This window comes from Sciurus carolinensis, chromosome 15, assembly GCF_902686445.1.
Source record: "Sciurus carolinensis chromosome 15, mSciCar1.2, whole genome shotgun sequence".
Taxonomy (NCBI): Eukaryota; Metazoa; Chordata; class Mammalia; order Rodentia; family Sciuridae; genus Sciurus; species Sciurus carolinensis.
The window spans coordinates 60449259-60461302 of NC_062227.1; the positions used below are offsets into that span (position 1 = coordinate 60449259).

Below are 12044 nucleotides of genomic sequence, written 5' to 3' on the forward strand. Positions count from 1 at the left end.
TAGTAAATTAATATAATGGAATATTATGCAGATGCTAAAATCATTTCACTGACATATATTGACAGATAAAAATATTCATTTTATTTTTAAGCAGATTACAAAATACTATGCATTGAATAATGCCATTTCCAAAAAACAAGCATATTAATATATATTTATATTCAGATATATATGCAAAGATCATAAGCATCAAAATATAAAACATAGTTCTTTCCGGAGATGAAGGCATGGTTAATTTTATGGGTGTACAAAATGGATTATTTGGAAGAAAGTAAATGCTATCATTTGAAACACCTGTAAGGATAGTGAGACATTTGAATGACATAAGTGTTAAATTTTTTAAAAATCTGTTTATCAAAAGTGCTTTTCCCTTAGGTCAAGACACCGAGGAAGCAGGGAGCTCCATGTCCACTCTGGAGAGGTCACTGGCTGCCCGCCGAGCCACTCGAGCCAAACTCATGATCCCCATGGAGGCCCAATCCAACAATCCTGGTGAGCAAAGCTTATTGGAACAATGAACAAATGAAATGCTTTCCATGCATACATTTTCTATAACATACCAAATTATCAGCTAGAATTAAAATTTTTCTAACTCTCTAGACAAAAATAATGAAGAATGACTAAAACCATATCATTTACAATTAGAAATCATCATCATGTTTGTGTTATTGTTGAATTTTTATATATATTCAAATAGCATCTATTGGAAAGTAGATTGCTACATATTTAAGAAATTGTAGCAACATGAATTTATGTAAAAAGAACTGACATGTGTATCTGTATTATTGATCTTGATCTAATGATCACCTTCAGAGCTCTATTTTTTACTTTTTCTAATGAGTCCAATTTTCATACTTTAATAAATCTGCCTCTGTGGGAGCAAATGTCATCAGACATCTACTTATCACCCACTCCCCGTGGAAGGTTTCTGTCTGGCTCCCACTTCACTGATGATATTAGCATCCAGGGATCACTTTCTTTCCAATTACCTGTATGATCAATCTTGGTAATTACACTGTTCATGCAGATAATCCATCTGATACCCTGGACTGTTAGCTCCTTTACGTTACCTGCAGTGATATTGGCTCCATCCCACCTCAATTCATCAATTCCATGTCACGCCAAACCAATGCAAAGTGCCAGTTTCTACCATCCTTCCATCACCTTACTATGAGTTTACTGATACTTATTTTATTGCCCCCTTGCCAGCAATTCTTCAGTTCCTCTAGAACCTTCAGTTCATTAGTTCTGCCATCCTCCCCCTGTATTCCATCTCCCTGGTGTGCTATTTCCCTCCAAACTCGACTTACACTCTGTAGTCATTTGTTATCTCTGCCTCATCTCCCTTGATCCTCCTTCCCTATCTTACTCACCTGGAAAAAATATTTCACCCTGATTAAATTAGCAACTCCACCAATATTTACCCTGTGCAGTAGAGAAAAACACATAGCCTTTCTTCCATGGATCACAGGTCCAAGGTCAGCTCTCACCTATTTGGAAATGCCAAAGCATTCCTTTAGTGGTCATTTCATTGTATAAGATGAATTTTTTACATTTATTGTGACATTTCAGACTCAAAACCTCCCTCCTTTCACCACTCTTAACTAGAAGAGAAGCATTCAGAAAATGGCATTTTTATCTTTGCATCAAATCTTATTGACCTGTCTGTGGTGCTCCTCTCCGAGATCCTTCTTGCACTTTTTTCCCACTGAGGGGCTGTTGGGTGATCATCCCTTATATTTCATGCATCATTGGTTTTCCTCCTCACTGATCACTGAGTGGGCAGAAGACATGCAAACATTAACATTCCATCCCATCTCCTGTTTTAAAACACTCCTGCTTGATCCCACTTCTCCCTCCAACTTTAGTTTTGTTCTTCCCTGTTACTGAAAAATTTTTAAAGTTGTCTACAATTACTCTCTCCTCTTTCTAATCTTTTTTTTTTATTACTTTTGATCAGATTTGCACACTCTCCACTGAAACCAAGTTTGCCAAGATTATCACTGCCTCTACATTGTCCAATCAAAAGGTCAAGTCTCACTCTATCAGCCCAATTTGGAAGAGGGTCACACTTTTTCCCTGAAACCCTTTTTTCCCTTGGCTTGCCCTACACTAAATGTCTCATGTTTTCTTTCCACCCCATTAACTGCTGCTCCTCAGGATCTTTTGTATATTCCCCCTCTTCTTCCTGACCTCTTAGAGTCAGAGAGTGCCCGGGGTCAGACTTCAGACTTCCTCTGTCTACACGAGTATCTGAGTTTATACGATTTAGATGGATAGCCCTAATGCTATCTAAATGCTGATGGAACCCAAACTCTATCTCCAGCCTCATCTCTTTCTAGGATCCTTATCAACTTCCTTATCAGTGGGTAGCTTCTCCAAATGGCTATCTATGGTTGTGCCAGCTATGCTTACAACAGCACTCTTGCTTTTCCATAATTCTCTCTCCCTTACTCCAAACCTGTTCATTACACCATTTTCCTTGTTGCAAGAAATGGTTCCACTGTTCACCCATTTACTCTGATCAGAAACACTAGTTTCGTTCTTCTTTATTCTGATTTCCTTCAAGTTCCAAATCCAATTGTTCACTGAATCGTATACTTTCTAGTTGCAAAATATGACCCAAGTCTGATCACCCTTTCCATCTTTGGCCAAACCACCACGTCTCTGACAGGTGAGTAGACTATAGCAATAGGCTTATCTAGCCCCCACAATCAGCTATCTACACAGTTGCAATGGTGTCCTGGACTATGTTTCTCCTCTGTGACTTCCCATTACATGTAAAATGACCATTTTGCTCTCTTCTATGAGGCCCCAGTTGTCTGTCCTCTGTGGTATTCTTCACTTAACCTCCTGACGCTCCCCTGTAAACCATCAAAGATGTTACCCCTCCTCTCTGTTCCTTGGACAATGCATTTCAACTCAGGGACTCTGCACTTGATGTTCTCTTCCCCTGACACCTCCTTCTGTAGGTATGTACGTGGCATGTCCCTCTTATCATTCAAGCCTCTGAGTACTACCATCTTCATACACAGATCTTCCCTGGACTTTGCCTAACCACAGAGCATCTCTGGCACTCTCTTCCCTCTCTGTTCTGCTTCAGTTTCTTTATTAGTGCATAGCTCCATCCTGTTTGCCTTTTTGTGCTTATTTATGTATTATTTGCTTCCCATATTTTGACATAATCTCTCTGAGGGTAGCACTGTGCTGGTTTTGATCCCTTTGTACCCCTAGTACCCAGAAGAGCACCTGGCTCTTGATATACCATCCATAGTTTATTCAAATGAACAAATGAATAGTTGTTAGATTTTAATTGCCATGTGTTGCCTCTGCCCTCTGTTCCAATATGCCTTTTCTCAGTTTTATGGCAATAAATACAAAAGCATAAATACATTCATTACACTTGTAATGGATGCCAGCTGTTTAACTCATGGGGTGGGTACTGTTTGTTATGTCCAATTCATTATGCCTGATTTTTGATAAGGGAACTGAGGGTTGGGAGGTGAGTAACTCGCTTTCTTCCACGCCTCTGGTAAGTGGTAGAGCCAGAATTTGGGCTCAGAAGCCTGGCCACAGAGTCCTTCTCTTCATCGTTATTCTCCAGTCACGAGTTGTGTTTCCCAAGTGGATGATCAGAATGATTTCACCATGACTCTGCACAGCTAGCTGTTCTCCTTTCTCTCTCATAACTTTCACCACGTGGAGAGAAGCTACACTTGGCTGCCTCTTTTCTCCCCACTGGTCATTTTCCCTTGTAACTAAGTTCTACCTGTGTTGATCTTCTCCAGTTTTCTTCTCAAAACTCACTGTGCTTCAGAATCATTGTGGAACCTCTTTCTCCCAAATATAACTGCCTAGTCTAGCAGGTTCCCATATCCCACTCATTTTTCTTTCACAGCATCTTTGAATCCCTGGCTCCCCTCCTGCTCTGCTCACATTTTGTCCTCTTCTGTATGACCTCGCCCCTGAACTATGAAGAGAGCCTCATACCTAGTCTTCCTGTCTCTAGCATCTTCCAGACTCTTACATATCCTGCCTGCCAGATTTCTCCCTGAAAGAAGCTAAGCATGACATTGTGCTCTATAAATTTCTCTGATGGCTCCCATGGTCTGCCAAGAGAAAAACCAAACCAAACAAAAATGACACACTCCTCTGTTTGTAAGATTAGCACCTGGTTTCTTATTGCAAGACCCTTGCACCTACCCTCAGCACTTGCTAAGCAAGACTAGTTGCCAGTTTACAAATATACACTGCTCTTCACTTGTTTTTCCCTCTGCAGATATTGGGATGACTAAATGGAGAGCTCAGTGTAACACATTTTTATGTGTCTTTCAAAGACCCGGGCAGATATTGATGCTCTTACAAATTCTTTTCTGATTAGTCCACCTAAAAAGGATGGTTTCCCTTTTCATATTTCAATAGCAGTGCTTCATACTGCTTTTATGGCATTTTTAATACATAATTCTATCTTATATGCTTAGGTATTCAAGTCCAAATTTTCTCTCCCCTAATGGGTTGTGAATTACTTCATGATAGGGAGGTAATGTATCCAATTCATCTTCATATTCACACATTGTATAACTTAGTACCTAGCACAAAATTGGTGCTTGCTAAATATCTGTCAGGTGAATGAATGAATGAGTAAATATATTTGAAACATGCCTTCCTTGTGTTTATAACATATCAGTGTTTCAGGGACCTTTCCAAATAAGTTACAGGTAGAGTATCTTCCAACAAAATTATCTGATGTACTGTGGACAGTTAAAGTCATTTTCATTAAACAGGAGAAAATAAAGGTCTTAGGAATAGAAAGACATGGAATGAAATCTAACAAGTATTGAGATTTTTGAGCATCGTGCACTTGGTAAATGATTAACTTGCTAATTATTAATTAATTCTCATAATATTATCATGTGGTGAAATCACTCTGATAATTCACTTGGGAAACACAAACTTGGACTACTTAAGCAACTTGCCACAGGATACCCTGAGTAGCTTCAAAACGTCTGTGGTGTACTGCTATTTCAGAGATAAATATGGCTGTAAGACTTATTATTCACATCCTTTTACTTAATTTTTTTTAAAGGATTTTTTTTGAAGGCAGCATGTCCAATTTACAAACTAAGCCTAAGGTTCTGAGAGCTTGAACCTGAACCCAGGGTCATTCGGTCCTCTTGCTGGGCTGCCTCATACAGTCTCCTTGAGCTGTGAGTTTTTCTGTGCTTGAAATAACAAACCTCCCTTATTCCCAGCATCTAACTCTGTATAAATGAGGCTCCTAAAATAGCCAGCAGTAGATTTTTATTATTTTATTATTTTTGAAAAATCAGATAATGAATGTACCTGGTTTTAAAACTATTACATAATGTGTGTGTTAGTTTTGCATTGCAGTGACCAAAAAAAACTGGCAAGAACAATTTAGAGAAAGAAAAGTTTATTTTGGCTCACCGTTTCAGAGGTTCAGTCCATGGTTGACCAACTACATAGTTACAGGCCCAAGTTAGGCAGAACATCATGACAGAGAGGCTTGGTGGAGCAAAGCTGCTCAGTTCTTGACAGCCAAGGAGCAGAGAGAGCAGGAGGGCAAGAGTCAGGAATAATATAATCCCAAGGGTTCACCCCCAGTGAACTGCTTGCTCTAGCCACACATTTACGACCCATTAATCCATTCAAATTATTAATCCATCAAATGGATCAATCCACTGGTTAGGTCATAATCTAATCATTTCACCTCTGAGTGGTTCAGTGTTGTCTGCTGCATAAGCCTTTGGGGGGCACCTTATATTCAAACTCTTAACACATAGTTTTACAAATTGGTTAAGTATGCTCTGATCCATTTTGAGATACATTCTACTCTAAAATACATACTATCTTTACATACATAGTATTTTCATCAAAAGACATATCCTAGAAGGTGCCTTATTGACCATAGCACATCTTATTGCCATTGATAGATACATTGTAGTATATTTATATAACAGAATACCATGCATCTATAAAAATGAATATACTAACAGGATACAATACAATATGGAGAATCTCACAGATTCTATGTAGCCAGACAGAAACATAAGAGACCTTTATGATTCAATTTATGTAAAATTCAGAAACCAAGCAAAATGAGCTATGGTATTAGAATTAGAAAGGGTATTTACTCTTGATAGGGGTTGATTAATAACTGGGGAAGACTATGATAATGTTCTGTTTCATATTCTGGATGATGAATACTAGGCATTTCACTTTGGAAAAATTATCAGGCACTACCCTTGACATATTCCCAATTTTTCATATGCATATTATACTTCAGTAAGAAATGGAGAGACAATAGAATATATATATTTTTAATAATTTTGTCACATTGTATTTTTCCTTGTTATCTGCAGTGAGTGTGTGGATGAAACCCTCATCCACAAAAAATAACTTCAACATACAGGCATCATGGATTTCTAAAATGATTCTTAAACCTTGTGATAAATAAAATTGTCTCTTTGTATCTAATCTGATTGCCAAGGCCTTAGATATCATACAGTGTTTAAGAAATATAGATCTGTTTCTTGGCAAAACAATAAGTTCATTCAGAATAGCAGATAAATTTGCCAGTGGACCCAAGTGCAGTCATTTAGATATACTAAGGTTTCTAATATTATATGGAGCCACATGCAAACCAAAACCATAACATTTTTTAGATTTCTATTTGTATATATAGAGATGTCTGCTGTTCCATTTAGGAATCATTATTTCTTAAGCTATTTATATTTTTTATTAGTGCGTGATAGTCTTTTCTCCCTCTTCCTTGACATTTCTTACCATACTTTATAAAATGATAATTAGCAGATAAAATATAAGCAATCCAAAGCTGTTTCTTTGGTTTTTAAACCCCACAGGGAAAACATATTTAATTTCATGGAAGGGCAAAATCTGTTTATTTGTCAGAGATTATTTTTCATGTTTCAAAATAATTGGTGGCTTATTTCCTACCTGTGCAACACCACACAACTAAGTATCAGAATGCTTATGAGAAACATTCCAGCGGACTGCACAGGCTGGAGGGCACCCCAAACCACTGACTCCCCAGTCTATAACATGGTGACATCTGCCTATAAAATGGTAATGAAGGGTGACATTTTATAGTGACTAAAATATTGTTTGAAATGCTCTTACAATAATAAAATGAACTACAAAATGTCAGAAACATCAAGTCTACTTTTTCCTGACATTCTAAAGGGTGCATAAGGGTCCTATGCTGGCTTTCCCAGAGATCAGACTTTAAGACAGAGACTAGAAGACAGGGGACTTACTAGCAAATGCTTCTGAAATAATACCTGCAAGAGAGAGCCATATTGGATTGGGATGAGGGTGATATTGAATAGATGCAGTTTAATGGGGGCCTCTGCTAAGCTGTCCCAAGGAGGCAAGGCCGGAGGGGCCTTCTGGACCTTGTCTCAGGTCGTCTTTGTTGGCCACTATCCTCAGAGAGGTGGCCTTGGGTGAGCAGCTTTCTCTGTCTGAGAGCAGTTTGGGAAAGAGATTTGAATCGTACTATGTTTCTAGAGTTTTATGAAACAGTGAAATGTAACCATTTGTGTAGCCTCTTTCAACCCCTATGGAATGCTGGAGTGGAGAAGGACACAGGAGCTTGGAAGGGTATAAGTGACACAGATCATCAGTAAGATCACCTCTGTATAGAACTCTAATAACGTAACATAAGAGAGATTTTTGGACAGAATCCTCTTGAATTTCATTTTTTCTCTTTTTTTTCCCTCTTTCCCTATAAATTTTTGAGAGAAAAAAACAATGTAAAATCAGAAGTCTCTGGAAGGCAGTCTGAAGACTCTAGTAAAGGGACAGGGACAAAGTAGTCAGATAGCTTTGCTTTGTGATAGCTTTGGGCCTATTTACAGCTACTGGTTTGAGAGTTCTCTTCCTATGACAAACACTTTAGTCACTTGGCAGCAGAAAACCAACAAGCAAGTTGGAGAAACTGTTGAGAAATGAAATAAACCTGAATGAATAAAATATTTTTTTAAAATAAAGTTCTGTTGACTCTAGGTACTATAGTTCTAGAAGCTCTGCTTCTGGGCAGATGGAGAGGCACTGGCCTGTGAGAAGATAATTCCAGGCTCTAGGATGTTTGATCCTGACTCAGAATCCTTATTTGACCCTTGGATACAAGAGACGAAAAATCAGCACTTAAAGAGTGGCCCAGTTCAATAGGTTTCTGGAACTAGGCATTCATTCCAACACCCAGCAGCCCTGGTGGACGCCCATAACCAACCAAGACTGCTTTCTTTGAAGCAAAGGGTGTAAACAAGTGCACACAACTGCTCTAGCGCCATGACATTGATAACATCCAGATTTTCAACAGCTTAAAACTGCGAGGGAAGGAGAAAGCAGCTGAGATTTCTAACCTCATTTAAATTTGCATTCAAAACATCATCATTACCTAATAAATCTTTCCAAGTACTAGTTTGATCATAATATCATTAAGATCAGATTTTATTCTTTGAGTCTTGAATAGCAGGCTTCGTTCTTCCTTTTACTAGGATTGCCCCGTGAGGCAGGACCGCGACGGCCCCTCCACGCTGTGTGTCCTGTGCTGTGTTTTGTGGATATCATGGCTTTGAATAAAAACAAGCTTGAAAAGTTGCAGATAAATGGAACATACACTTTCATTCTTGCTAGTTTTATAAGCAAAGGGCTTGTTAAATCAAATTGAGTAGAGATTGGATTGTTAAAGCCAGAAGGATGGTGTGGAAAGCCAAGAGATGGTTTTGGAGGCAAGACATGTGGCTCAGTGGTGGAGCACTTGGCTAGCACGCGGGAGGCCCTGGGTCAGACCTCCACACTGCAAAACTGACAAGCAAACAAGACATAGTCTTGTAAGCTCAAACAGGTGCCTGCAGGGAGTGCAGAAGCATGCTTTTAGGGAGGATTTTACAAGGCAAGAGATGGTTTGTTTCTCAAAGATAAGGAATTAAGAGAGGATCTGGCAAAGAGTTGGTGAAAGCATAGGAACCTCAGATGATGGAATGTAAAAAGGACACAGACTTAGATTTTTCTTTTTAAGATTTAATGTCACCAGTTCTTCTTCAACTCTTTTTTTAAATTTTTAATTAAAAAAATTGTTTTTTAATTTTTATTTTTTACAAACTGCATTTTGATTCATTGTACTCAAATGGGTACAACTTTTCACTTCTATGGTTGTGCACAATGTACATTCACACCATTCATGTAATCATACATATACATAGGGTAATACTGTCAGTCTAAGTCTACTATCTTTTCTTCCCTTACCCGCTCCTGCCCCATTTTCCTCTACACCATCCAAAGTTCCTCCATTCTTCTCTTGCCCCCACCACGTGTATCATCATCCACTTATCAGAGAAAACATTTGGCCTTTGGTTTTTTGGGCTTGGCCTTTTTCACTTAGCATAATATTTTCCAACTCCATTTACCAGAAAATGCTATGATTTTATTCTTCTTTATGGCTGAGTAATATTTTACAGTGTATATATACCACAGTTTCCTTATCCATTAGTCAATTGAAGGGTATCTCAGTTGGTTCCACAATCTAGTTATTGTGAATTGAGCAGCTATGAACATTGATGTGGTGGTTTTACTATAGAATGCTGATTTTAAGTCCTTTGGGTATAAACTGAAGAGTGGGGTAGCTGGGTAAATGTTGGGTCCATTCCAAGTTTTTTGCAGAATCTCCATACTGCTTTCCAGAGTGGCTGTGCCAGTATGCAACTCCACCAGCAATGTATGAGTGTGCCTTTTTCCGCACATCCACACCACACTTATTATGTCTTAGAGATTTGATGATAAAATGTACTATCATTTATTCCAGAACCTTTCCCATCTGAATCAAGGTTTTGGGGAATCTGGGTCAACTTATAAATGATTAAGGCAAATGGGCTTGCCATGTCTTGGGAAAGTCACTTGGTTTGCTGAGAAGGGAACAATTTTATGCCTCCAGCTCCTCTTAATCTTATGAACCCACATAAGGGTTTATCTTCCCTCCAGCCTCATCTTTGGTCTGATACTTAGTATGTCAAAATTTATTCCAGTTAGTCACAATTATTCCATATTTCTGAACTTCATAGCCCTATCTCAAAAGACCTCAGCCAAGATGGCCAGTAGAAGGGTTAGAGGCTGGGAGATTGTGGGAGCCTTAAAGTTGCCCTCTAATGGTGCATGACTTTGGATCTTAATACAGTTCATAGCCACCCTATGACTGGCACTGAGCCAGGTAGCTTCACATCCTGCCTCCTCTTGTGATGTGTGTCTAAACCACATTAGAAGTGGGCCAGTTAAACTTGACAGATGAAGGGCTCATAGAAGACAAATCACGAATTTCAAGTCAAATTTTAGGTCATAATCACTACTCCAGTTCTTTGCCTCCCCTGCAGGAAGAATTTAACATTCCAGTCTCAAATATCTTACAGGGTCGTAATTCCATCAGGTTCTTATTTGGTTTCAAAGGGATTTATTTGCCTCTATCTTAATATATTGCACTTCCTTTTCTCAAATGTAGGACATGATGTTTTAAACAACATTTCCAATGAGACAGTTTTCAATCCAGTCTTGGGCAGACATGTTGGAGCCATGCAGATTAGTAACAAGAGTCAATATGTATGAGGTTCTAACTCCTGACCCCTCCCTTGCTATACTTCACTGTGGATGAGCTCTTTGATCCTCGCTCACAACTGCATCATAAAGTTGGTGTGCTTATCCTTCCCGTTTTACAGATGAGGAAACTTACAATAGCTTGAGTAATTTACTCGTCAGTGTATAGTTATCTATTATTACATAACACATTACCCCCGTAATGTAACAATATAGAACAACTTTCATTTACTTTCCTAACAGCTAGGTCAGGAACCCAGGAACAATGAAACCAGGTGGTTCTGGGTCAGAGGTTCCTTGCTGGCTCTTGGTCAAGGGCCTCAGTTCTTTACTACTTGGACCTCCCCATGATTCCCTTGGTATTTCCTGAAGACATGACATCAGCCTTCCTCCAGAATGTGATCTGAGAAGTGGATGGTGAAAGACAGCAAGTCATCTTTTCTAACCCAGTCGTGGAAGTGATAACCATCCCTTCTGCCATATTCTGTGAGTAACCAGGCCACACTGTAAAATGAGCAGGGAATCCACAGGAGAGCAAATCTATAAGGCAGATCCTTGGGAGCTGCCTTATGTACTGCCAGTGACACTTATTCATAAGCAGGTGTCAGAAGTAGGTAGTGCCCCCTGCAGTTTGACTTGAGCACTTGGGCTTTTCCCACCGTGAGAAGGATAACTACAGAGTGTATCTGCATTCATCTTAGCACTTTCCCCAAAGAGGCCCTACATCAAGTTTGTGGATACTGATGGATGTTTTTCTGTGACAGTTGATAGTCAAAGAACACCTGAAAATATAAATGGGATGTGAATAATTTTCAAGGGCAATAGACACTAAATTTCCAAATGTCTCAACTTATCTATAGGCCATTGCAGAAAAGGTAGGGTAAAGAGAAGCCCACAGAGAAATCATGTCACTTGAAGCCTTCACTTCAACATGTAATTTTCTTTATTATTATATTTGTTCCCCACTCCTCCTCCACACACCTCTCAATTCTGTCAATTATCATGTTGAGAAACTTCAAGGGAAGATTTTAGTTCTTAAAATTCATAACATTAGAAATGTCTTCACTTTAGCTTTCCTGTAGGTCACATCTAGTACTAACATTTTAAAAGAGTGTTGTAAAAGTTCTCAAATACCACAGTGCCCTGCTCAGGGAGCTAAATAATTTGGTGAGGGAATTTCTACCTGAAAAATCTTTGTGCATCAGTGTCAGATATAAATTCAATTGTCAGCAAACTGTGTCAGAAGAGATTTCTTGTCATGTCTGGCCACAGAGCAAAGATTACTGAAAATGCTTAATGGTATCGCGCTCCAAGCTGCTTTACATAAACATACCAGCCCAGTGAATGCTATAAATGATAGTATTTCTACCTTTCTGTGTGTGTATTTCTGGTTCTCAAAACTGGTATCTCAGGGA

General features: G+C 38.9%; 1 protein-coding gene across 1 annotated transcript in view; it reads left to right on the top strand.

Moving 5' to 3' along the window:
- Dcc (DCC netrin 1 receptor) overlaps positions 1-12044 on the top strand; it is a 1110494-nt gene that overhangs the window by 1053442 nt on the left and 45008 nt on the right. Inside the window, exon 25 of the mRNA XM_047526548.1 lies at positions 376-492. Within this exon, the coding sequence (XP_047382504.1) occupies positions 376-492 (117 nt within the window). The remainder of the gene's footprint in view (positions 1-375; positions 493-12044) is intronic.